General features: G+C 45.3%; 1 protein-coding gene across 1 annotated transcript in view; it reads left to right on the top strand.

Moving 5' to 3' along the window:
• The window catches only part of IKZF3 (IKAROS family zinc finger 3), an 82,365-nt gene that overhangs the window by 37,452 nt on the left and 18,097 nt on the right, over positions 1 to 26,816 (top strand). The window contains exons 4-6 of the mRNA XM_038754050.1: positions 4,941 to 5,201; positions 7,754 to 7,921; positions 9,630 to 9,746. Coding sequence (XP_038609978.1) covers positions 4,941 to 5,201; positions 7,754 to 7,921; positions 9,630 to 9,746 — 546 coding nt within the window. The remainder of the gene's footprint in view (positions 1 to 4,940; positions 5,202 to 7,753; positions 7,922 to 9,629; positions 9,747 to 26,816) is intronic.

Genomic DNA, 26,816 nt, shown 5'->3' with positions numbered 1-26,816 from the left:
GGACGGTCGCAGTCTATTCATAACTCTTTTCAGACCAGATTTGAAAAGGCTCTTCTTCCTTGCCGGCCCCTGCTGTCTGCTGCTTTTGGTTTTCAGTAGCTGCACTTTTCCGTTGAGGTTCTTTTTAACGCCTACATGCAAACTGAAAAGCACTGAAGCCTTGGTGGGATATCACCCACAGCTGGAGTGAGGTGGAGGGGAGGGGGGGCACAGCCCTCAGGTGCACCCTTTTTTTTTTAGAAAAAAAAATCAGCCTTAAGAAAACAAAATGCCAACTATCTCATCCCGGCCGAGAGCAGGCGGCAGCGGCCACCTGGGGAAGGGGAACAGGAATCAGCATGTCTGATCCTAGGGATGGGAGCCCTCCCCCAACCCTACGTGCAACCCAAGGGCAGGCCGTGGGCCGCCCCAAAGTATCCCACAGCCCTGCGACGCTGCCTCCAAGAGAGTGAAAGGTTGAGAATCATGAACTGCGGTGAGACGCAGTAGAACGGGGCTGCCGAGATGTCTTCTCAGTTCGTGGTTCTACCCAGCCGAGCTCGATTAAGCAAATACCGTTCATGCCTAAGAAAGGTAAGGCCGTGATAGAAGTGAAAATGGAAACTTGGGCTGAAGGCAGCAGCCAGGCACAGCTGCAGTCTGTACTTCCTCCTGTCGCTGTGGCAGCGGGAGCGGCACCGGCTGACGTATTTTGGAAGGGCTCTAATCTTCTTTTAATATCCTTTCATCAGAGAGGACTTTGCGCTGAACGTCTACTCCAGTCTAGCTGGCAAAGAACCCATCTGAATGTCACAGAGGCTTCAAGCCTCATCTAAACCTTGAGGGGTTTCCAAGTTCACTTCCCCCGAGGAGAGCGAAACTTCCTGTTGAAGAACAAGAATTTGAAAGGGATATCGTCATCATCATTGCTCTCTTTTCGGCCTTTTATATGTGCCTCATGATTGTTCATTATTATCCCCGAGAATTCGTTTCGTGTCCTTAAGTAGAGCCGGAAGCTTAAAACTTACCCCTCAGGCCCCGGGGCTGATCCAAGAACCCAACTCTTTCCTTCCTCTGAATATTAGCCCAAAAAGGTCGACTGTTCCAGAATTGTCCTGGTGTTGCCCGTTATCTTTCACTTGCGATCTGAGTGTTAAGTCGAAGAAATACATCGTAGTGCATCCCACCTGCCGCGCAATTGCCGTAGCGTCCACCGGCTCATATTCAACTGAAAGAAAGGGACATTGAAAATTCACACTTCTTGGTTGCAACTGACCTTGGTAGGTTTTGAGATTATTTTGAGATTATTGCCATTGCTTTCTAACTGACCGAGAGCCTTTATTATGAACGGCTGCCGTCCAGGAGTACAGCAACCTCGTGGCCACCTCAGAGCTTTCTGCTGAAAAATGCCATCAGCAGCATGGCCTAGTGGACCGAGCATGGGCTCGGGAGTCAGAATAACCTGATTTTAAGGCCGATTCCTCCATTTGTCTGCTGTGTGACCTTGGGCAACTCACCTAACTCCTCTGCGCCTCAGTTCCCTCACCCATGAAATGGGGATTGAGACTGTGAGCCTCATATGGGATACAGACTGTGTCAAAACCAATTAGGTTGTATCCACCCAAGTGCTCAGCACAGTGCCTGCTACTTAGGAAGAGCTTAACAAATATCATTAAAAAAAAAAAAGGAAAAATGTGTTCACCTTGAGTAGGCCTGCTCTCAGTGCTTGGGGCGGTCTACCCATCTGGGCCCACTCCCCACTGCTGCAGCTTGCGACCCCTCCCCGCTTCTGGTGGCACCCTTCCAAACCAGCCCCCCCAGAGAGCTGCCTCTTTCCTGCAAGAGTATTTGCTGCTCGGAAGAGTTTATTTTGGTAATGTCATCTCCCCGCTTTTGGGTTTTCCTCTACGCATGATGTAGCTTCTCTTTCTTAGCCAGAAGAGAGAGGAGACAAAGTCAGGTTTCAATAATTGATAAAATGGAAGCAGAAAAGGCAGAGCCTGATCTAGAAGCGAGACAACTAGGCTTCTTGTTCAGTTCTCTGTCCCAGTGTATCTTGTCTGCTGTGTGACCATGGGCAAGTCACTTCACTTCTCTGGGCCTCAGTTCCCTCATCTGTAAAATGGGGATTGAGACTCTGAGCCCCACGTGGGACAGGCACTGTGTCCAAGCCGATTCGTTTGTATCCACCCCAGCACTTAGTACAGTGCCTGGCACATCGCAAGCACTTAACAAGTACCATAATTATTAATTCATTCATTCATTCAATCATATTTTTTGAGCGCTTACTGTGTGCAGAGCACTGTACTATGCGCTTGGGAAGTACAAGTTGGCAACATATAGAGACGGTCCCTACCCAACAACGGGCTCACAGTCTGGAAGGGGGAGACAGACAACAAAACAAAACATGTGGACAGGTGTCAAGTCATCAGAATAAATATAAGTAAAGGTAGATGCATATCATTAAAGTAAATAGAATAGTAAATATGTACGAGTAAAATAAATAGAGTAATAAATCTGTACAAACATATATACAGGTGCTGTGGGGAGGGGAAGGAGGTAGGGTGGGGGTCAGGTAATAATAACAATTAGTTATTATTATTATTATTAAATGGTGGTGCAGGCAGGGTGTACAGCCTAAAAAAGAAAGTGCCTGTGAAATCTCCATTAAAACAAGTCTTCCAGAGACAGTCTTTGCCAGGACAGAAAACCCTGGTGAAGCTGAAAACTCCTTCTGCTTCTACTTGCTTTATCCTCTCTGATCCTTGCACGTGGATACGTCCCCATTAAGCCCTTGATATTCATCCCACAGCACACAGAAGCAGCGTGGCTTAGTGGAAAGAGCACGGGCTCGGGAATCAGAGGTCGTGGGTTCCCATCCCTGCTCCGCCACTTGTCTGCTGTGTGACCTTGGGCAAGTCACTTCACTTCTCTGTGCCACAGTTACCTCATCTGTAAAATGGGGATTGAGACTGTGAGCCCCACGTGGGGCAAACTGATTACCTTGTATCTACCCCAGTGCTTTGAACAGTGCTCGGCACACAGTAAGCGCTTAAGAAATACCATCACTATTTATTTATTTTATTATATCTGTAATTTATTTTGTCTCTATCCCTCTCTAGACTGTAAACTGCTTGTGGGCAGGGAACATGTCTACCAACTGTTTTATTGTGCCCTCCCAAGTGCTTAGTACAGTGCCCTGCCCACCATAAGCACTCAAATACCATCGATTGATTAATTCTGCTCAAAGAAGATTCACTCCTGCCTTTCCCCAAACTGACTTAAGGGTGCTGAGGTACCAAAAACAGTCACAGAATATTCTTTATGGCTCACATCACTGATGGAATGTGCAACCCCTTTTTTCATCCTGCGTTATGAAAGGAATACAGCAGCAGAATTAAAGAACATTCTCTGACAACGTATCCCTGGCTGGCTACTGATCCACCCACTCTTTTTCATTTTTTATTTTTTTAGTGGTATTTGTTAAGCACTTACTATGTGTCAGGCACTGTACTAAGCACCGGGGAAGATACAAGCAGACCAGGTTGGGTACTGTCCATGTCCCTCATGAGGCTCACAGTATTAATCCCCATTTTACAGAGGAGGTAACTGAAGCACGGAGAAGCGAAGTGACACACCCAAGGTCACACAGCAGACAAGTGACGGAGCATGGTTGGGTTGCAGATATCTAGCATCAGAGCTTTAATTCCACAGTTTCAGTGCCAGAACCGAAAGACCCTTCCTCCACTACTACCCCTTCCCCCACCTTACCCCTCCCCTCTAGACTTTAACCTCGTTGTGGGCTGGGAGTGTTATATTGTTATATCGTACTCTCCCAAGCGCTTTGTATAGTGTTCTGCACACAGTAAGCGCTCAGTAAATATTATTGACTGGTTGATTAACTTCCCTCCCCCAGAGTTCAGGTCAGAATCTTTGGGGAAACCTTGTGAATCATGTCTGAGCACTAGTGAGGCTCACTGGTTTGAAACCAAGAACTATTCCTGGAGTGGGGAAGAGAATCAGCACTGCCCACAACAAGGACTATTTATTTGTCCTTATATGTTTCTATTCTCTTTTTTATGGTATTTGTTAAGCACTTACTATGTGCCAGACTCTGTTCTAAGCGCTTTGTTATTGAGCTGTGTATCTTTAGCGGCCCCTGCCATTGCTCGTGGCTTGTCTGTAATTGATTTCTCCAGCTTAATGTCCGTTCTTTCCCCAAAGAGGTTGAGAGCCCCTGGTTGGGACAGGAACTGGGTCTGAATTCACTTGTTTGCATCGACCTCAGCGCTTCGTATAGTGTTTGGCACAAAGCAGGCCCTCGACAAATAATCATTACTACTGCTGGTTTGAAAGGTGCTCTGCGCACAGTATGAATTCAGTGAATATCAGTGGTTGGTTTCTTTTGCGATCTGCTTTATTTCAATGTTGCTTTGGCTAAGGTGAGTATTGATAACAAACACTCCCAGGAACTTTATCAACACTTCCCCTAGTTTGTACCGGATTCCGCGCCCCCTCCCACCTTGTCGTTTACAGCTAAAGTCATTTTCCTGATCTTTCATCCCTATACCTACCCTACTAAGGTGCTGAATCTGCAGTTCCGTCCAGTGAATTTTCAACCTCCAGTTCGAAAAAAGACCAGATAGCAGTGTCTCGCCTATACATATTGATAAGATTCTTTGGGTAAAGTGATGATTAAACATCTCTGCTTCTCCAGTCTTAGAGAAACTATAGCCTATCATCCATTGTGTATGTTTTTATTTCTAGTTGTATGCCTATACTCAAAGAATGAGTGATTTCTTTAATGGCGTTTCCTTGTTTTTGTGGATGTAAGTTAGACTCATAATGTTCTGTTAACCTCATTTGGTATTTAATTGTCTGCTGTGGGTCTCTCCTCTTCGAGCCGCTTTGATAGCTCCAAACATAATCGTTTTTCATTTCTCGCATTTTCTTCCCTGCAGATGATTCAATGAAAGTGAAAGATGAATACAGTGAAAGGGATGAGAATACTTTAAAGCCAGAGCCCATGGAAAACGTAGAAGAGCCCGAATTACCTTACAGCTATGCAAGAGACTATAATGAATACGAAAGCATTAAGTTGGAGAGACATGCTGTCTCTTATGACAACAGCAGGCCAACTAGTGGAAAGATGAACTGTGATGTGTGTGGATTAGCCTGCATTAGCCTCAATGTGTTGATGGTTCATAAGAGAAGCCACACTGGTAAATATCTTTATTCCATTCCTCAGATAGCTATCCTCTACAAGCCATGTGAGAAATGGAGTTTCCCCCTGGGTTCTTCCCCTGGTCTGCTATGTGACTTAGGGCTAGTGACTGCCCTCTCAGGGCTTCCAAATACATACCTATTTTATTCCTGTTTTGCCGAAATGTCACTGTAAAGCTTAACTTATTGAGAGCAATAATCATAATTTCGGTGTTCGGTAAGCGCCTACTGTTTGCCAAGCACTGCACTAAGCGCTGGGGTAAATGCCCAGTCTAAGTAGGAGGGAGAACAGGTATGAATCCCCATTTTGCAGATGGAGGAACTGAGGCCTAGAAAGGTTAAGTGACTTGCCCAGTGTCATGCAGCAGACAAGTAGAAGAGCTGCGATTAGAACCCAGGTCCTCTGACTCCAGGCCCATGCTCTTTCCACTTGGCCACACTTCTTCCCAGTTTATTCCAAGTGCTTTGGTCTAGGAAAGAGGTTTAGGAAAACCCAGGGATTTAAGGGACTGGAGTATTTCTTATTCAGTCAAGAATCAGGAGCTTTATTTGCACCACTATGGCACCGTGTTGGGAATAGGCTTTCGAGAAGAAAAATACCCTGTTGGCAGGAAATTTAAAAACACATCCTTCCAGAAAATTAGGGGGCTCTTTCCAGAAATATGGGCACAAGACGACTTCTACTAGGCCACAAACTCTTTCCCTAACTTCCAATATTTAGATCCCATCCATCCCTACATTCTAACAATATTAGGGCTGGTGACTGAGTGCCTTAATAATAATAATAATATTAATAATGGCATTTGTTAAGCACTTGCTATATGCAAAGCACTGTTCTAAGCACTGTGGGGGGGATACAAGGTGATCAGGTTGTCCCATGTGGGGGCTCACAGTCTTAATCCCCATTTTACAGATGAGGTAACTGAGGCTCAGAGAAGTGAAGTGACTTGCCCAAGGTCACACAGCAGACATGTGGCGGAGCTGGGATTCGAACCCGTGACCTCTGACTCCAAAGCCCGTGCTTTTTCCACGGAGCCATGCTGCTACGCTGCTTCTCAGCATTGATTAGAACCAAACTTATTTGTCACTACAGCATTTGCCCAAGTAAGGTCTGCATGCTTGGGACTGGAACCTAAAGCGAGTTGTCTGTGGTCAGGGAAAGTGTCTGCTCTATTGTACTCTTCCAAGCGCTTAGTACAGTGCTCTGCACACAGTAAGCGCTCAATAAATACGATCGACTGTTCAAATCCTGCGGTGGGGAGGACCCTCCAGAGGTCAAGTTAATCCTGTAAGATCTTTGGCAAATCATCACTTGTGGTGGCGTGGCCTTGTCCGTAATGAAGTCAGGGAGTTGGGGTAGAGGGGTTTGCATCTTCCACTTCCAATGTACGTGCACCAGCTCTTAAAGTGGTGCTCTCCATGGGATCTACCCTCAGCTATTGAGGAAAGTGAGACTGTGAATGTTCACAGTGTCCCTCAATTTAAAGTTATTTGAAAAGAGTTTTCCCCACAAAATTTCCACCCCTGGTTGGGGGCAGGAGGACAGGAATCCTCTCCATCCCCACAAAAAGAATCTGGCCCCAAGAATGAGAAAATAAATCCTGGGAAAAGCACCTCCTCCCTCATGTGCCTGGAGATGGTGGAGTGCTATCAAACCATCAGTCGAGGGTATTTATTGAGCTCTTACTCTGTGCAGAGCGTTGTACTAAGCACTTGGAAGAGAACAATACAGCTGAGTCGGTAGACACTTTCCCCACCCAAAAGTGCAGAATCTCAGCCTTCTGAAGGCTCTGATCCAGCCCCATTCTTCGATCAATCAATCGAATTTACTGAGTGCTTACTTTGTGCAGAGCGCTGTACTAAGTGCCTGGGAGAGTACAATATAGCCGAGTCAGTAGACACTTTCCTCACCCACAAGTGCAGAATCTCAGCTTTCTGTTGGCTTTGACCCAGCCCCAGTCGTCAATCAGTCAATCAATTGTGTTTACTGAGTGCTTACTGTGTGCAGAACACTGTATTAAGCGCCTGGGAGATACAATAAGGCAGAATTGGTAGACACGGTTCCCTCCCACAATTGCAGAATCTCAACCTTCGGATATCTCTGGCCCAGCCCTATCCTTCCCCTTCATTCAGACTGGCCTGCTTTTACAAACTCCCAGACAGATAAGGGTTGTGTCCTTTTGCTAAAAGTACAGCCTAGGATCAGACTCTTCTACCTCCCTTAAATGCCCGAGGCTCCTAGCTAATATTCTGTGTGATTCCAGGATAAGTTGAGCTCTCAGCCCCACAGCAATTATGGACATATCCATTATTTATTTTTTTATATTAACATCTTGTCTCCCCTTCAAGTCTGTAAGCCCGTTACAGGCAGGGAACATGTCTACTCTGTACTCTCCCAAGCGCTTAGTACAATTCTCTGCACCCAGTAAGCGCTCAAGAAATATGATTGATTGATTGATTGATAGTGAGGGGCTCTAGTCCTTGAATTTCTTGTGCACTGTACTTCTCCACTTGTCTAGTGACCAGGAAGTCTTCGTTTTTGTCCTTTAAGGTGAACGCCCATTCCAGTGTAATCAGTGTGGGGCATCCTTTACTCAGAAAGGTAACCTCCTCCGCCACATTAAACTGCACACAGGGGAAAAACCTTTTAAGTGTCATCTCTGCAACTACGCGTGCCAAAGGAGAGATGCACTCACAGGTCATCTTAGGACACATTCTGGTAAGTGGGTAAAGCCAACATCCTGTGTTTTGTTACCAGGTGGCACTTGGACGCCACCCCAAGAAAGGATTAAGTGTTTATGTTTCATCTGTCATCCTTATTCCAAAGGGTTAACAGCAGCGGAGACCTCTAGGGCTAATTATGCTTTCATTAAAGTATTAATTGCCTTCCGTCTGGCTCACTGGGGAGGATGCACTCTCTTTGCTCTACTAGAGAATAGCAGTCAGACAGAAAGAATCTGTCTTAAAAAAAAATGGCTCGTGTCTTTTGCAGAAATTCCGTAGCCCAGTCCTACCTTTGAGGAGGACTAAATGATAAGATTAGCTTCCTGGAAAAGCCCTTTTTAATGTTAGTTCTTTTTTCTTGTTTTTTTTTTTGACACCCAAAAGAATGCTGTTGCAAGCTATGCCCAAGCTCCACAAATCCTTAAATTTAAAGAATCTGGTAACATAGTTAAATCTCAGATAAACAATATTTTTTTTATTTGACAAGAGGCTGGCATAGAACTAAGCTAAGATTGAGACATGTTGGGTGTATATGTGAGTGTGTGTGTGTGTGTGTGTGTGTGTGGTTTCCCCTTCTAATCAGAAAAAAAGAACTTTCTAAGCTCTAAAGTTATTCACAAAATAAGTATTTTGTTAGACATGTTTACCTGATTTTAATAGCTCAGAAACATTTGAAATTTGTCTATTTTAAGGTTTAGCAATGTCCAAAATTTTCAAGTTTGCTTGCAAGAAGGCACAAATTACCACAAAGCAAAGACAGTTTTGAATTAGTCAGCTGGAGTTTCAAGTTGTTTCGATTTTTGTTATTGCCTCTCTTTTCTTTAAAGCTAGCTTTTTGATCTCCCAAAGAATCATTCATCCCAAGAGTGGTAAATACACAAGGAAAGCTTGAGCTCTATTTAAGCAGATTCAGCACACTATTGGCACAGGGTCTTTCTTATCCTCTAAAATGAATAGAAAATAAGGTTAATTGCCAATGCCCAACTACGTCCAAGCCACAGACATAATCGATAGTGCCAAAAGACTCTCCTTGGCCTAAAAGAAGTGGGAACTTTAAGCAGTTGTAGGGTTTTGAGGAAACGTTTATCTCCTGCTACCTTGTGAATAATTCCACTGAAGGCAGTTTCGTGGTGAAGGTGGCAGTGGTGGGGTTGGTTGTCGTTTTTAACCCGAAGATAATGGTGCCAATCCAGAGATTTGCCTGGGTAGACCTCCAGCAGGTCCACACTTGGAATGGCCCAGTAGTGTGGTCTGAGATTTCCCTGACCCATGAAATCATGGGGCGGCGATGGAGGAGGGAGGAGGGAGGCTCCACTATTCAAGGACAAGGCGAGTTCAGCCAAACAAGTTCAGGTTCCAAGCAAACAGACCATCAGATGCTTCTGGCCTCAGTCCCTCATCCTCCCCGGGAATGGGGGTGAGCTCTTCCACTCCCGTCCAGCCAGACGGAGGGGAACAGTCCAGCCCGGCCGTGTCCCCCGAGTCTGAGCGATACACAGCAAATCCCTTCCTGGGGACGTAGCTAGGGACACCCTATGCTTCGGGGGGATGTTGAGGCATCTTGGAAGGGCCATCAGCCAGTTGGAATGTCCCGATCAGAGGGGCTTTGCTCCTCAGAGTTACTAAAGGCCAGTGGAGGCGGGGGGAGGTGTGTGGTCTGAATCTCTGGGTAGCTACTGAGTGCCCCTGTGTTCTCCTCCTAGTTGAGAAGCCGTACAAGTGTGAGTTCTGTGGACGGAGCTATAAGCAGAGGAGCTCCCTTGAGGAGCACAAGGAGCGCTGTCGAACGTTTCTGCAAAGCACTGGCATTTGCGACACCGGTGAGTTGGTCAAGGGGCCCAGCAGGTAGCAGGGCATCCGGGGAGCTGATTCGAATCTGTCCATTTTTTTTCTCTCCCTCATCTCCCCTTTTCCCACTCTAGGTAGCCTCGCTGCCATCCCTTTTGCAAGTTTATGCAGGGATCATGCTTCTGTCATCCAACGATAATTGATTGGAGAAAGGAAGCAGCATGGCCTAGTGGATAGAACACACGCCTGGGAGTCAGAAGGACCTGGGTTCTAATCCCGGCTCTATCACTTGCCTTCTGCGTGACCTTGGGCAAGTCACCTAACTTCTCTGGGCTTCAGTTCCCTCATCTGTAAAATGGGGATTAAGACTGTGTCCCTTGTGGGACACGGACTGTGTCCAACCTGATTAGCTTGTATCTACCCCGGTGCTCAGTTCAGTGTCTGGCACACAGTAAGCACTTAACAAATACCACAAAAAAAGAACCTCTTGGAAAGTAGAGTTACTCTTTTTTAAATTCACTCTGTTGTTATAAGAAATACGTAGCCTTTTTATACCAAATTTCCTGAAACAGTCTTCTCCGTCCCACCCTATTGTTTTGGAATTACTTCACTGGCCTCTGCAGTGTGTTGCCTGAAGTCAGATCAGCACTTGCCAATTTCTCACCCATCAGATGTGATGTCCAGTTGAAATGCTGTTGGACATGACCGGAAGCAGTTAAAAGTTTGCAAATACTCAAAACCAGAGAGTTTACAAAGGATGGAGACTAGACCGAGGGGAGCCCAGGAAGATGGTGGGGCAGACAAAACATCTGGACTGTAGTCCAAGGGGTTGGATACCTTCGTTCAGAAAAAGCCTACCTTCTGAAGCTGAGGCCCGGCTTACTGAAATCAGGTGGTCTGGCACTGCTGCTGTTGATGGCATCTTTGTCTTCACAGGGTTGGATTTACTCCTTGTTTATAAAATCATTCCCTCCTCCCAGTCTCCCTCCCATCCTCTTTCCTCACCTCCCCCTCTTTTTTATACCCCCCCCCAAAAAAAAAAACCCAAATTCAGACCAGGAGTTCTTCTTCATCATGGCTGACAGATTTCCCAGCCGAGGCAATGACCGGACCCTGGGGTCTTGGCTCTCAGTCCCTTAGTTTGAGTCACAGGCCCTGCTTCCTGCCGTGAAAAGGAAGTGGCCAAGCCCTGGGGTCCTTTGTTTTGCTCTACATAGCAAGTACCTGACTCTTTCTGTAGGAAGGTCACATTTCGGTGGAATGGACCAAAAAAAAATTAGGATTTCTTTCATAAATGAGGGCCGATGAGCTCATTAAGTGTTATTGATGGAGTATAAGAATACAAGGTGTGTCATTACCTTATTGCTGTGTGACATTGAGCAAGTCACTTCACTACTCTGGGCCTCGGTTACCTCATTTGTGAAATGGGGATTGAGACTGTGAACAGTAGGTGGACAGGGACTGTGTCCAAACTGATTTGCTTGTATCCACTCCAGGGTTTAGTACAGTACCTGGTACATAGTAAGTGCTTAACAAATACCACAGTTATTACTGGACTAGACCCCTGGCCCATCTAGTCTAGCATCCGGTCTTCCAACAGTGGCATCAGTGGCTTAGGAGAATGTGTCTGTTTCTCTCCTTCTCCATGACCTTACGGTTATGGCTGGATCTTCTAATGTCTCCAACTTCTCTCTTTACAACACCCTGCCATTCTCCTCCTCCTCTTCCGCTTCACTCCCTCACTTCAGATATTTTAGGAATTAGAAACTGGTGGATTTATCAACATTATTCAGCTCTCTTCACTGGTAGAAAACGAATCAGGAAATGCTGAGTGATCAAAGTTGAGTTAATTTGCATTTATAGGGCGGGTTTTTTTTGGGTGCGTGCAATGTATTTTTCATTATCAGCAAAAGTAAAGGGTTAACTAAGTCAGCAAGTTTTGATTTTTCTTGAGAACAGAACATGCTGTAACTGTGGTTTCAACTTAGCAAATGTACACATTAGTATTTCATATTAATAGTTCCATCAGGGATGAGGTGCCCACTTCATGCCAGTCGACAGATTGGCATGATGTTACTTTATTTTTTGCTTTCCAACTGTTCCAGTGATAATTTTTTTCCCTGACAGTTCAAACTGACGAGAGATAGATTAGGGCTGGATAAACTGGAGTGGAATAAAATAAAAACATGGGGATAATAATAATAGCATTTATTAAGCACTTACTATGTGCAATGCACTGTTCTAAGCGCTGGGGAGGTTAACAAGGTGATCAGGTTGTCCCACGGGGGGCTCACAGTCTTCATCCCCATTTGACAGATGAGGTAACTGAGGCCCAGAGAAGTTAAGTGACCTGCCCAAAGTCACACAGCTGACAACTGGCAGAGCTGGGATTTGAACCCATGACCTCTGACTCCAAAGCTCGGGCTCTTTCCACTGAGCCACGCTGCTTCTCTGGGGATGCCAGTGTACGGTGCCAACCTGGTTGGCCATGGAAGGAAAGGAAACCAGTCCAAACTGAAGAAAAAGGTCATCTCTTGGGTTTGCCCCTCAAAGACTCAAGGCTTCTTTACAGAGAATCCAGTGTCTCACAAGCCACATTATCTGTCTAGCCAAAATCTCTCTTCGTGCAACTTGAGATCAATTTCTCCTAAAGTGTATGCTCAGAGTGTGTGTACGTGGTCAATTAAAAGCATATATTGAGCTCTTACTGTGCACACAGCACTGAACTAAGCACTTGGGAGAGTACGGTAGAATCTGTCTACATCATCCTTGCCCTCAAGGAGTTTGCAATCTAGCAGGGGAGACAGTTGCTAAAAGAAATTACAAAAGCAATTTACGGGAGGAAGTGATAGACTATGAAGATATGCAACAAAAGTGCTTTGGTGGGGCGGGGATGGTTAGCGCTTAGTCCTTGAGTGGCACAAAATGCTGATGTAGCAATTGGGAGAATATAAAATGGGGAGATTTGAAATTGATCAGGGAAAGCTTCCTGGAGGAATCATGATTCCAGAAGGGGTTTGAAGATGGATCTGTTGGACGTGAAGAGGGAGGGAGTTCCAGGTAGTAGGAAGGCATTGGGAATTAGGTTGCGCCTTAAAGCCAATAGTCAGGAGTTTCTGTTTGTTCTGGAGAGGAATAGTCAGCCATCGGAGGTTTTTGAGGAAGAGGCAGATGTGTGCTTAATGATGATTTAGTAAAATGATCCGGGCAGCAGAGTCAAATGTGAATTGGAGAGGGGAGAAACTGGAGATAGGGAGGTTAACAAGTAGATTTATGCAGTAATCAAACCAGGATATGATTTGTACTGGATCAGTATGATGCGTATGAATGGAGAGGAAGGAGGGATTCTGGAAATGTTGTGGAGGAAGAAGTGATAGGAATTGGCTGAATGAGAAGAAAGCAAGGGTAGCGCCAAAGTTATGTGCTTGAGAGGTGCTGTTAACTGCTTATATTGTATCTTCCCTGTGCTTAGTGTAGCATTTGGCACAAATCAAGTGCTTTACAAATACCACTCACTATTATTATCATTATTATTGTTGTGCGGAGAATGGTGATGTAAAATGATGGGAAAGTTAGTTGGAGGAGGAAATTTGGGAGGAAAGATGAGTTCAGTTTTGGGCATTGGTCAGCGATGAGGATATAAAAGAGGATAAAATATAAATATATGTAAATATATATGCAAACATATATATGTATATATAGATATAAAATATAAAGAGGATGTCAACATCCTCTTTATATGAATCTTTTATAGCCACCCAGTTCTCCTTTAATGCAGGGATTGTGTTAAGAGAAATTCATTTGATCATTCATTCAACTGTATTTAAGAAATCACACCGTAGAACTTCTTGCCTGATGCTGCATGCATGTACACAGCAGAATCATCTAACATTGCATCACATTGCACCCAGGCAGCATATATCGGAGGAATGTTTCCTAATTCCTCAACAGCGATTTAGCCAAAACATGTGATTTTCTAGCCAAGCTCACTCAGCTCCCTGAACCTGTAGGCTGTAATTAATACCCCCTCGCAGACTTTCTTCTTGAGACTGAATAATCCAATCCCATCACCATCATCATCAGTGGTATATATTGAGTGCTTACTTTACTAAGTGCTTGGGAGAGTACAAAAATAATAATAATTCTGGTATTTGTTAAGCAGTTACTGTGTGACCGACACTGTACCAAGCACGGGGTGGATACTGGCAAATCAGGTCAGACACAATCCCTGTCCCACATGGGGCTCACAGTCTTTATCCCCATTATACAGATGAGGAAACTGAGGCACAGAGAAGTGAAGTGATTTGCCCAACACAGTAGACAAGTGGCAGAGCTGGGATTAGAACCGACAACCTTCCAACTTCCAGGCTCGTGCTCTATCCACTATGCCATGCTGCTACCATATAGTTTGTAATAATAATAATAATAATAATACAAGAGAGTTGGTAGACACACTCCCTGTCCACAACAAGCTTCCAGTCTAGATGAAGCTTACATAAACCATATTTTCCAACACTTTAGTTGTCTTCATTGTTCACCTTTTTAAAGATAATCCCAAAATGGATATTTTACCATCAGGTAAGCAGCAGGGCATAAGGCCTGGTAGCTAGAAGGCCCAGGTTCTAATTCTTTGTGAGCCCTTGAGCAAATCAGTTAACTTCTGTGGGGCTCAGTTTCCTCATCTGTAAAATGGGAACAAAGTACCTGACATCACCCCCTTTTTCGTCTGTGAGCCCCATATGAGATAAGGAGAGTGTCCAATCTGATTATCTCGTGAATCCCCTAGCACCTTGCACAATGTGAGAGCTTAATAATTCTTGCATGTGTCTGGGTCAGTGGTGTGTGAAACAAATGAAGGGAGAGGAGAATTGGCCGGTGGAGATACTGGGCCAGGCTGGTATAATCAGTCAGTCAATCAGTCAATTGTTTTCAGTCAATTGCACACAGTAAGCGCTCAATAAATACGATTGAATGGAATGAATGAATTGAGCACTTACTGTGTGCAGAGCACTGTACTAAGCTCTTGGGAGAATACAGTAGAACTATAAACAGATACATTCTGTACCCACAACGCGCTTACAGTCTAGAAGGGAAGACAGACACTACTAGAAATAAATGACAGATATGGACAAAAGTGCTGTGGAGCTGGGGGTGGGGGCTGAATAAAGGGAGCAAGTCAGGGCGATGCAGAAGGGAGTGGGAGAAGAAGAAAGGAGGGCTTTAGTCAGGGAAGGCCTATTGGAGGAGACATACCGTCAATAAAGCTTTGAAGAAGGGGAGTATCATGGTCGGTCGGATATGAGGAGGGAGGGCGTTCCAGGCCAGCGGCAGGACGTGGGCGAGAGGTCGGCGGTGAGAGAGACATGATCCAGTAACAGTGAGAAGGTTAGCATTAGAGGAGCAAAGTATACGGGCTGGTTTGTAGTAAGAGAGTAGTGAGGTGAGGTAGAAGGGAGCAAGGTGATTGAGAAGAGCATCTTCAGATGAAAAGCTGAGGGAGAGGGGCAAGTGTGGGAGAATCCCCTGGGGGCAGAGAGTTTGAAATCAATCCCCAGGAGTGTAGGAGCCCAGAAAGAGACAGAGCTCAGTGCTGCACAGTCCTCCCAAGGGAAGGAAAAAGCCCCGCAAAAAGGTGGGGGAATTAGATTCAAGGAAGCCAACTGGCCCCGGGTAGACAGACCGAGAAAAAGCTAAACTAGAGTAGAGAGAGAGTAAAAGATGCAGGGGCTCTGTGAGGCTCAGCTTGCTCTACTCAGGGAGGTTGGCCAATGCCAAGCCCACGTGAACCCCACCACTATTCTTTGAGGCACCAGAGCACATATCTGCTGTAATGCAAGTTCCATATGCCCCTGTTTAAACTCAGAAAGAAATCCACTCACTGTGGCTGCCTGGGCCTGGAATTCATCAACCAGAAGCCCACCTGCCTCACTTCTTTCTATGTGCTCCCTTACCCAGAGTTCTTCGGGACTAGCGAGCGCTAGAAATGTTTGGAGCCCCAGATGGACAGCAAAGAGACATTTCCTTGTTCATTCCCTGCTGGGAATTTTTTTCCTTTATTTTTTTCCTTTTTTCCAGTGGGGGTATGGGAAGAGAACTCAGTGCTAACAGCGCTGTAGTCCAATTCATTTATTCAGTCATATTTATTGAGCTCCTGCCGTGTACAATATAACAACAAATAGACACATTCCCTGCCCACAATGAGCTTACAGTCTAGAGGCAATTCTTTGAACCCCAAGGCCTGGGGACCAGTGGAAGAAGAAGTTCCCAGTTGTTGCTACCTTGCTTTGTTCAACAACATCATCATCGTCAATGGTATTTATTGGGTGCTTGCAGTGTGCGTGGCACTGTACTAAGCACTTGAAAGAGTACAGTACAACAGAGTTGGTAGACATTTACCCTGTCCACACCGAACTTACAGTCTAGAGGGGAACACAGACATTAATATGGATGCCTTGACATTTCTTTACATAAGGGCAGTGAGGGGGCAAGGCTTCTTCAAGATTTGATATGACAGGCCTCAGAGGGTGGCCCTCAACTAGCTGAACAATTTATAAAAGTGGGTAGAATTTGCTCTCCTAGATCTCTGAATGTTCTTTATGCTTCCAAGTAAGAGTATTGCTTTAGAATTGAAGTAGTGGCTAAAGCAGAAGCAATCAGAAGGTCATGGGTTCTAATCCCAGCTCTGCCACTTGTCTGCTGGGTGACCTTGGGCAAGTCACTTCACTTTTCCGGGCCTCAGTTATCTCATCTGTAGAATGGGGATTGAGACTGTGAGGCCCATGTGGGACAGGGACTGTGTCCATCTCGACTTACTCGTATCCACCCCAGCACTTAGTACAACACCGGCCACAGAGTAACCGCTGTACAAATACCACAATTATTAGTAGCCAAATACCTGTGGCCCAGCTTATGCTCAGCTAGGGTGACCATTTGTCTGGTTTTACAGGTGTTTTATTTCCTTCCAGTATGGACACAGAACTTGGCATTTTCATACTTGGTATTTTTCTCTTTAGTGGTGAGCCTCCCTCCTTCATGTGACTCCTTTTGCCAATTTCGAAGGCTTAGATCACAATCCATCAGTGGTATTTAGTGAGCGCTTAGTGTGGGCAGAGCACTGTTCTGTGTGTGTGGAAGAATATAATTATGGTATTTGTTAAGCATTTTTATACTTGGTATTTTTCTCTTTAGTGCTGAGCCTCCCTCCTTCATGTGACTCCTTTTGCCAATTTCGAGGGCTTAGATCACAACCCATCAGTGGTATTTAGTGAGCGCTTAGTGTGGGCAGAGCACTGTTCTAACTGTGTGGAAGAATATAATTATGGTATTTGTTAAGCATTTTTATACTTGGTATTTTTCTCTTTAGTGCTGAGCCTCCCTCCTTCATGTGACTCCTTTTGCCAATTTTGAAGGCTTAGATCACAATCCGTCAGTGGTATTTACTGAGCACCTAGTGTGGGCAGAGCACTGTTCTAAGTGTGTGGGAGAATATAATTATGGTATTTGTTAAGTGTTTGCTATGTGCCGGTCACTATACTAGGTGATGGGGTGGATACAAGCAAATTGGTTGGACACTCTGTCCCCTCTGGGGCTCAGTGACAATCCTCATTTTACAGATGAGGTAACTGAGGCCCAGAGAAGTGAAGTGACTTGTCCAAGGTCACCCAGCCGATAAGTAGCGGAGCCAGGATTAGAACCCATGTCTAACCCTGCAAACCAGGCCCAGGCTCTTGTGGACTCTGCTGTACTTATAGTTAGCTGGAAGCTTGCAGTAAGGGAATTCCCTGATGTTTATTCTCCCTTCCATGCTGACTCAAAAAGGAGCAAATAACTCTTTTTTTTTAGAAGTTATTGTCAGAGTTCAGCTGGGGCAGAGGCCACAGTGATGAGCCCCCGGCCTACCGTGTAAACATCTGTCTTCTTTCCTTACTATTGGAGGGCTTTCCAACTGTCTCTTGCTGAGGGGTCAGGGGCCTTCAGGGACAGGTTTTCACTTGTCTTCTTCATTCCCCTGACTTCACTGGGAGTTCTCATTCAAAACAATTTCAGATCTCCTGACACTTTTAGAACGCCAGCAAGGAAAAATAATATCGAGAAGGCTATTTTTCCAGCCCAGAGCTGTCCATCTGTTCACTTTTTTAAAAGAACATCTGATAACATCTCCTAGGTAGCCTTCATTCTACTTGCTCAAGAAGGCAGTTTTATGTAACCTTTTTGTTAGAACCTGCCTCGGTCTTTGATAGCAATCTCTTATTAGACAATTTTCATTGCACAATAACCCACCTCTTTGTTCCACTCTCCATCGTCTAGTGACCACACCGACGAAGACAGGAAGCAATGCCTCTAGCTTGAGCTCCATTTAACACTTCAGGGTCTAATAAAGGAGAAGCATGCTTTCTGAAAAATTTCACACCAAAAACAGTTAATGGTATGGGCCCCGGGGAGCGGGGAGAGGGTCAGAGAATTGCATCATGGAAACAACTCACCCAAGACCAAAGAGCGAAGGCTTCGTGTTTCTGAGGGAAAGGACAATAGCCGTCAGTTCTGCTGTGGCTGTGTGTTTCCCTTCCTTCCTCAGTGTTGGCTCTTTAAAGAAGAAACCTTAAACCTTCAAGGTGAAGCCTAGATGGTGGAGACTGTTGAGGCCCAGAGTGATGGGAAGTCAAGCCCTAAAGTCCCAAACTCCCGGCCTTTCCCCTGAGCCTGGAGAAAATGTAACTGTCCAGTTCCAATTTCCTTGCCTATTCCCTCCACCCCCTCCCACACCCTAACTCCCCACTCCTTACAACATTAAACCGACAAAAGCCACCCAGGAACGGATTTCCTGTTTCATCATTTAAACCCATTATCTTGCTCTGCTACTATCTTGCCAAACTGGTTTCTTGCTGCTTACATTTTAGAGCCCTGATGAGGCAAGATAAGGAGTCTAGACTGTTTGTATAAATAGACCGTTTGGTTCTAAGGTTAGAACAGAGTGGACCAGGGTCCAGTCACCCTGTTTCACCTCTGCAGCCTGGGCTTCTATGAGATAATAATAATAATAATAATGGCATTTGCTAAGCGCTTACTATGTGCAAAGCACTGTTCTAAGTGCTGGGGAGGTTACAAGGTGATCAGGTTGTCCCACGGGGGGCTCACGGTCTTAATCCCCATTTTACAAATGAGGTCACTGAGGCACAGAGAAGTGAAGTGACTTGCCCAAAGTCACACAGCTGACAGGTGGTGGAGCCGGGGTTTGAACTCATAACCTCTGACTCCCAAGCCCGTGCTCTCTCCACTGAGCCACGCTGCTTCTCTGCAAAGAGATCCAAAGTGACTTGTAAATCCACAGAAGCAATGTGGACCAGGGGGAAGAACACGTGCCTGGAAGTCAAAGGGCCTGGGTTGAAATCCCAACTCCACCACTCATCTGCTGTATGGTCCTGGGCGAGTCACTTGACTTCTCTGAGCCTCAGTTACCTCATCTATACAATGGGGATTAAGTCCTCCTACCTCTAGACTGTGAACCCCATGTGGGACAGGGACTGGATCCAACCTGATTATCTTATATCTGCCCCAGTGCTTAGTACAGTCTGTGGCATAAGCACTTAATGAGTTCCACTGGGGAAAAAAATGAAGCCTTTCTTCCCAATCCGACTGTGGCTGGAGTATATTCAATCATATTTATTGATTGCTTACTGCGTGCAGAGCCGCAGGCCAACAGAATGCAGCAGTTTAGAAAATGAGCAGGAATGCTGAATCCAGTTAAAACATGCTGCCCGGATTGTCTTTGTCCAGAAACGCTCTGGGCATGTTACTCCCCTCCTCAAAAATCTCCAGTGGCTACTAATCAATCTGAGCATCAGGCAGAAACTCCTCACCCTCGGCTATAAGGCTGTCCATCACCTCGCCCCCTCCTACCTCACCTCCCTTCTCTCCTTCTCCAGCCCAGCCCGCACCCTCCACTCCTCTGCCGCTAATCTCCTCACCGTGCCTCGTTCTCACCTGTCCCACCATCGACCCCCGGCCCACGTCATCCCCCGGACCTGGAATGCCCTCCCTCTGCCCATCCGCCAAGCTAGCTCTGTTCCTCCCTTCAAGTCCCTACTGAGAGTTCACCTCCTCCAGGAGGCCTTCCCAAACTGAGCCCCTTCCTTCCTCTCCTCCTCGTCCCCCTCTTCATCCCCCACATCTTACCTCCTTCCCTTCCCCACAGCACCTGTATATATGTATATATGTTTGTACATATTTATTACTCTATTTATTTATTTATTTTACTTGTACATATCTATTCTATTTATTTTATTTTGTTAGTATGTTTGGTTTTGTTCTCTGTCTCCCCCTTTTAGACTGTGAGCCCACTGTTGGGTAGGGATTGTCTCTATATGTTGCCAACTTGTACTTCCCAAGCGCTTAGTACAGTGCTCTGCACACAGTAAGTGCTCAATAAATACGATTGATTGATTGAGTGATTGGAAAAGGGGCACCCAGCTACATCTCCGTAATCCAATCAAATATCTCTTAAGCAAATTGCACCCCTATCACCCCACCGTGGGAATTCAGACTCCGGCCAACCTAGATGGAAAGCATAAATAGTCAAGTGCAACTTTAAAACAGCTTTTAGCCCAGTCTTCAGAAAATAAGTGACAGAAATAGAACTACACTCTCCTCTCCCCAAGTGCCTGGCACATACCAAGTTTAATTTTTTTAAATAGCATTTGTTAAACACCAGGTGTCAAGAGCTGTTCTAAGCACTGGGATAGATACAAATCAATTAGGTCAGCCACAGCCATTGTCCCACACGGGGATCACAGTCAAAGTAGGAGAGAGAACAGGTATTGAATTCCCATTTTGCAGTTGAGAAAACTGAGCCACAAAGAAATTGTGACTTGTCCAAGGTCACACAGCGAACAAGTTACAGGGCTGAGATTAGAACCCAGATCCTCTGACCCACAGGGTTTGCAGAAGAGGGTAAGTGGTGTGGACTTTCAGCCATGAGCTCCTAAGTAGACTGTGAGCCCATTGTTGGGTAGGGACTGTCTCTATATGTTGCCAACTTGTACTTCCCAAGCGCTTTATACAGTGCTCTGCACACAGTAAGCGCTCAATAAATACGATTGAATGAATGAATGATTTCCTCCAGGATAATTTCAGAGGACTTGGATTTTTCCTCCGCAGTTTCCAGATGTGGGAAAAGCCCCCAAATCCTCAGACTGGAAGCCCGTTTTGGTTAACACTTGTGAATTTCATTTTAAAGGGTTACGTTGGGGAATATGGCAACTGTCCCACAGGTGGGGAAACAGAGATGGCTTGCAAGATTGCTAACAGACGCTGCGTAAAGACTAGCTCCGTGGCCAGCCAGGGGTGTATGTGTGTATCTCCATTTGCTCTGAACACGGATATTTGGTAACTGACCCCAATTTGGCAGGTTATCTGGGTCAGTGTCTCTGCCTGTCAGCAGCCTCCGGTACTCAGGAGATATTGATTAGATGTCCGAGAGAAGCTGCAGCTTTGACCTAAGGGGCAGTGGCTTTTTCTAGTTTTCACGGACGCTGCTCAGGATTGGCAAAGGCCGAATGGAACCATGTGGAAAGAATAATGATAATAACTATGATATTTATTAAGTGCTTACGCTATGGGGTGGAGCTCGCAGTCTAAGTAGGACGGAGAGCGGGTACTGAATCCCCATGTTGTGGATGAGGGAGCCAAGGCATAGAGAAGTTAAGTGACTTGCCCAAGGTCACCCAGCAGTAAGTGGGAGAGCCGGGGTTAGAAGCTGGGTCCTCTTACTGGCAGGCCTTTGCTCTTTCCAATAGGCCACACTGCTTCCCTACCATCAAAGAGAGACAAGTGGAGAGAAATGAGGAGAGGGGCCAGCCTGTCAGGGGTAGATAGCAAAATCATCATCATCATCAATCGTATTTATTGAGCGCTTACTATGTGCAGAGCACTGTACTAAGCGCTTGGGAGGTACAAATTGGCAACATATAGAGACAGTCCCTGCCCAACAGTGGGCTCACAGTCTAAAAGGGGGAGACAGAGAACAAAACCAAACATACTAACAAAATAAAATAAATAGAATAGATATGTACAAATAAATTAAATAAATAGAGTAAAAAAAATATGTACAAACATATATACATATATACAGGTGCTGTGGGGAAGGGAGGGAGGTAAGATGGGGGCACTGACTCTCTTGCCTTCTTTCAGTAGAGACTTCTTTGGTTGGCAGTCAAAATCTGAGTCCCCTGAAAGGCTTTGAGAGATCTAGTAAGCTGGGGTTTCCAGGTATACTGTGTGACTCTGGGCAAGTCACAACTTCTCTGTGCCTCAGTTACCTCATCTGTAAAATGGGGATTAAGACTGTGAGCCCCACATGGGGCAACCTGATTATGTTGCATGTACCCCAGCCCTTAGAACAGTGTTTGGCACATAGTAAACACTTAACAAACCCTATTATTATTATTGTTGTTGTTATTATTATTATTATACTAGCCTCAGTCATTATCGAGTGCTTCCAGGGCCAGTTCAGTCAGTCAGTCAGTGGTATTTATTGAGCGCTTACCGTGTGCATAGCACTATAATCAATCAATCAATCGTATTTATTGAGCGCTTACTGTGTGCAGAGCACTGTACTAAGCGCTTGGGAAGTACAAGTTGGCAACATATAGAGACAGTCCCTACCCAACAGTGGGCTCACAGTCTAAAAGGTGGGCTCACAGTCTAAAAGCACTATACTAAGTGCTTGGGAGAGTACTATATAACAACAAATAGACACATTCCCTGCCCACAACAAGCTTACAATTCAGAGGGGGAGATAGACATTAATAGAAATAAATAAATTACAGATATGTACCTAAGTGCCCTGGGGCTGGGCTGGGGGATAATAATAATGATGGCATTTATTAAGCGCTTACTATGTGCAAAGCACTGGGGAGGTTACAAAGTGATCAGGTTGTCCCAAAGGGGGCTCACAGACTTAATCCCTATTTTACAAATGAGGTAAGTGAGGCCCAGAGAAGTGAAGTGACTTGCTCAAAGTCACACAGCTGACAATTGGCCGAGCCGGGATTTGAACCCATGACCTTTGACTCCAAAGCCCGTGCTCTTTCCACTGAGCCACGCTGCTTCTCTGAGCCCCCACTGCTTCTCTATGAATAAAGGGAGCAAGTCAGGGTGACGCAGAAGGGAGTGGGAGAAGAGGAAAGGAGGGTTTAGTCAGGGAAGGCCACTTGGAGGCCTTCAATAGACTCAGCTCCTTGGCTGTGGTCTTTCACCTCTCTACTGAGTTTATGGTTCTGGGTATTTCACATGTGGTGGTATTTGTTGGGAAAGGAAAGCAGGTCAAGGATAATGCGTAGTTTAGTGGAAAGCGCATGAGACTAAGAGTCAGAAGAGCGGAATTCCAGTCCCAACTCTGCCACTGGTCTGCTGAGTGACCTTGGAAAAGTCACTTAACCTCTCTGTGCCTTGGTTTGCCACATCTGTAAAATGGAGGTGAGATTGAAAGTGCTATGGGGGCAGGGAATGTATCCAGTCTGACCAACCTGTATCCACCCCCAACTCCTGTCTCAGAATAATTTAGTAAATACCATTATTATTACTGCTGACATTTGAACCCACCACTCAGTCAGAGGATGGTCCTTGGAGTCCAAGGGATGGAGGGATTCTGGGTATTTACTAAAGCTGCTCAGTGAAAGTCTGGAGGCCTCATGACTCCCCCTCAATTCCTCTGAGGCCCCCGGATTTGGGTTTTCTGTCACTTAGGAGGGTCTGGCCCCCTGAGAGCCGGAGGGGCCTGGGGCAATAGAGCAGGGGAAGAGGAAAGTGAATGCTGAAATAGTTCACTCCGCACAGTCCCCAACTCCAATTACTGCCCAGCTTGATAAAAATCCTGAGTGACACGTTGCGATCTCATTGTAGGCAGGAATGAATCTGTTTGTTGTTATATTGTACTCTCCCAAACGCTTAGTATAGTGCTTTGCACACAGTAAGCACTCAATGAATACAATTGAATGAATGAATGAATGAGATAAGGAGCTCCCAGTCCCCAGCCTTCCCACAGCCTGGGGATAATAATAATAATAATAATGATGATGATGGCATTTGTTAAGCATTTACTATGTGCAAAGCACTGTTCTACTAGAGGGAGAAGGAGGAGGAACAGAACAGACCTGGAAGTTAGAAGAACCTGGGTTCTAATTCAGCCTCTACCATCTGTCTGCTGTGTGACCTTGGGCAAGTCACTTCACTTCTCTGGGCCTCAGTTTACCTCATCTATAAAATGAAGATTAAGACTGTTGGACATGGACTGTGTCTAACCTGATGAGCTTGACTCTACCCCAGTGCTTAGTACAGTGCCTGGCACATAGTAAGCGCTTAACAAATACCATTAAAAAAAAGAGGAGGGGCAACTCTTTAGCGAACCCCTAAGAGCAGCAAGGTGGGCTGTGTGTGGTTCAACCTCCTAACATGGAATAATGCCTCAGAGCAGCTTGCCTAATCAATCAATAATAGTTATAATAAGTATTTATGCCATTTGTTCAGGGCTTACTATGTGGGACGTACTGTACCAAGTGCTGGGGTAGATGCAAGATAATCAATCCATCAATGGTATTTATTGACCCCACACTGTGCGCAGAGCACTGTAGTATGTGCTTGAGGGAGTACAATCCAACAGAGCTGATAGGCACACCCAGCCAGAGTCATTTCCATAGCCAGAGCGAGAGACATTACAGCAACAGCCCACCTGAGTCAGAGCAAGGGTTTGTCTGACGCCCACAGTGTACAAAAACCAGATCGGCCACTCTGCGGGGTTTTCTCCTTTTGTCAAAGAGAAGGAAATGTTTTTGATTCGGACATTTTTCCCGCTGTTGCTGAGGGGACACCAGCCTCACTGGGCTTCCCACTTGAAAAACCTCATCGAAATAGGCTACTCGGAGGTTTCTGCAATTATTTCTATAATTTTGGATGGAGTGGACAACCTTTCTGTCCTGCCATCCTGGTGTCGGATGTGAGGCTATTTGTGGGACTAAAACATCCATTCATTTCTCTCCTGAAGGGTATTCTTCAAATTGTCAGTTCCCAAAGGGAATGTGGAGAGACCTCCTCTTTTCTTTTTTATTTTCATGGTATTCTTTTTTTCTTCTTTTTTTTCCACGGTATTTGTTAAGCGCTTACTTCGTGCCAGGCACTGGGGTAGATATGCGCTAAACAGGTTGGACACAGTCTTAGTCGCCATTTTACAGATGAGGTAACTGAGGCACAGAGAAATGAAGTGACTGGCCCAAGGTCGCAGAGCAGACAAGTGGCAGAGCTGGGATTAGAACCCAAGTCCTTCTGACTTCTAGGCTCGTGCTCTATCCACTAGTCCACACTGCTTCTTTTTCCAGGCCCAAGTCTGGGCTTGGGTCTGTAAATCCATTACAGACTTTAATATATCAGGCAGCGATGGCAAAGTGTAGAGTGGCAGCCATTTGTAGTGGCTTGTAAACTGCTTGAGGTGGCAGGGATCCTGTCTTCTAAAACTATTGTTCTCTCCCAAGTACTTAGTACAGTGTTCTGTACACAGTAGACTCTTACTAAATACTATTATATTGATTGAGTGCTTAGTGTTCCTTCTAGAGAAGCAGAGTGGCATAGTGGAAAGAGGATGGGCCCGGGCATCAGAGGACTTGGGTTCTAATCCCAGCTCTGCCACTTGTCTGCTGCATGACCTTGGGCAAGTCATTTAATTTTCCTGTGCCTCAGTTTCCTCATTTTTAAAATGGGGATTAAATCCTACTCCCTCCTACTTATACTATGAGCCCCATGTGGACAGGGACTATATCCAACCTGAATATCTTGTATTTACCCCAGCTCTTAGTACAGTGCTTGGAACACAGTAAGTGCTTAAGAAATGCCATCCTCATTATTATTATTATTATTATTATTATTAGTTATTCTAAGTGATGAAGCTAAGAAAGCAACCAACTGAATCATTTCCCTACCTTAGCCCTAAAATTAACTTTAGGAGAGACTTGCCTATCTCTTCCTAGACTGGATCATTTCGCCCCCCACCACTCAGAAAGAATGTACCAGGTAAACCTCACAGCAAGAAGGATACCTGCTTTCTGTGATTTCCCTCCTCAGGTCAGCTTCCTCAGTATCTGGCTTTTAAGGTTTGTATTTGGGACAATCCATGTCTCTTGGTAGTTGTGAGCATGAACTCTTGAAAGAGAAGAACTGTGGATGAGAGCAACTGTGAAATGAAGATGCTTAGTTAAGTATTAGTGGATAGAGCACAGGCCTGGGAATCAAAACGACCTGGGTTCTAATCCCGGCTCCACTACGTGTCTGCTCTGTGACCTCAGACAAGACACTTAACTTCCCTGGGCCTCAGTTACATCTGTAAAATGGGGATTAGGCGTGTGAGCGCCATGTGGGACAGGTACTGTGTCCAACCTGCTTAACTTGTATCTACCCCAGTGCTTAGAACAGCGCTTGGAACATAGTAAGTGCTTAGCAAGTACCATAATTATTATTATTATTATTATATTCTGATTCAGATGCTCCAGAAAGCCCTCCAAGACCAGGAGAATTAAATGGTCAGCTGAACCATTAGCAGATCCAAAAGGCCTCTGGTCAGTGCCATGCTAGGACTACCAGCCATGTTTTGGATATGAGCCTGGGGGGATTCCATTTGAGGCAATATGCAATTCGAAAACAATCCATGGTCAAACCCAGAAAGTTCAGAACCAGAAAGAAACTGGGAGAGGGAACCAGTCCAAAAATAAGCGCAACAGAACGAAAAGTGTTTTTCTCCGCATAGGTTTCATGCTCTCTTGGTAAGACATCCTGTTTCCAAACAGAACTGGTAATATAGATCAGTCATCCTAATTAGGATACCACTATTTTTTTTTTGAAGGGGGGAGAGGGAACCAGTCCAAAAATAAGCGCAATGGAATGAAAAGTGTTTTTCTCTGCATAGGTTTCATGCTCTCTTGATAAGACACCCTGTTTCCAAACAGAACTAGCAACATAGATCAGGCTTCCTAATTAGGGTATCACTCTTTCTTTTTGGAGGGGGGAGAGGGAACCAGTTTAAAAATAAGCACAGCGGAATGAAAAGTGTTTTTCTCTGCATA

This window comes from Tachyglossus aculeatus, chromosome 11, assembly GCF_015852505.1.
Source record: "Tachyglossus aculeatus isolate mTacAcu1 chromosome 11, mTacAcu1.pri, whole genome shotgun sequence".
Taxonomy (NCBI): domain Eukaryota; kingdom Metazoa; phylum Chordata; class Mammalia; order Monotremata; family Tachyglossidae; genus Tachyglossus; species Tachyglossus aculeatus.
This window is presented reverse-complemented; position numbering and strand designations above follow the sequence as displayed.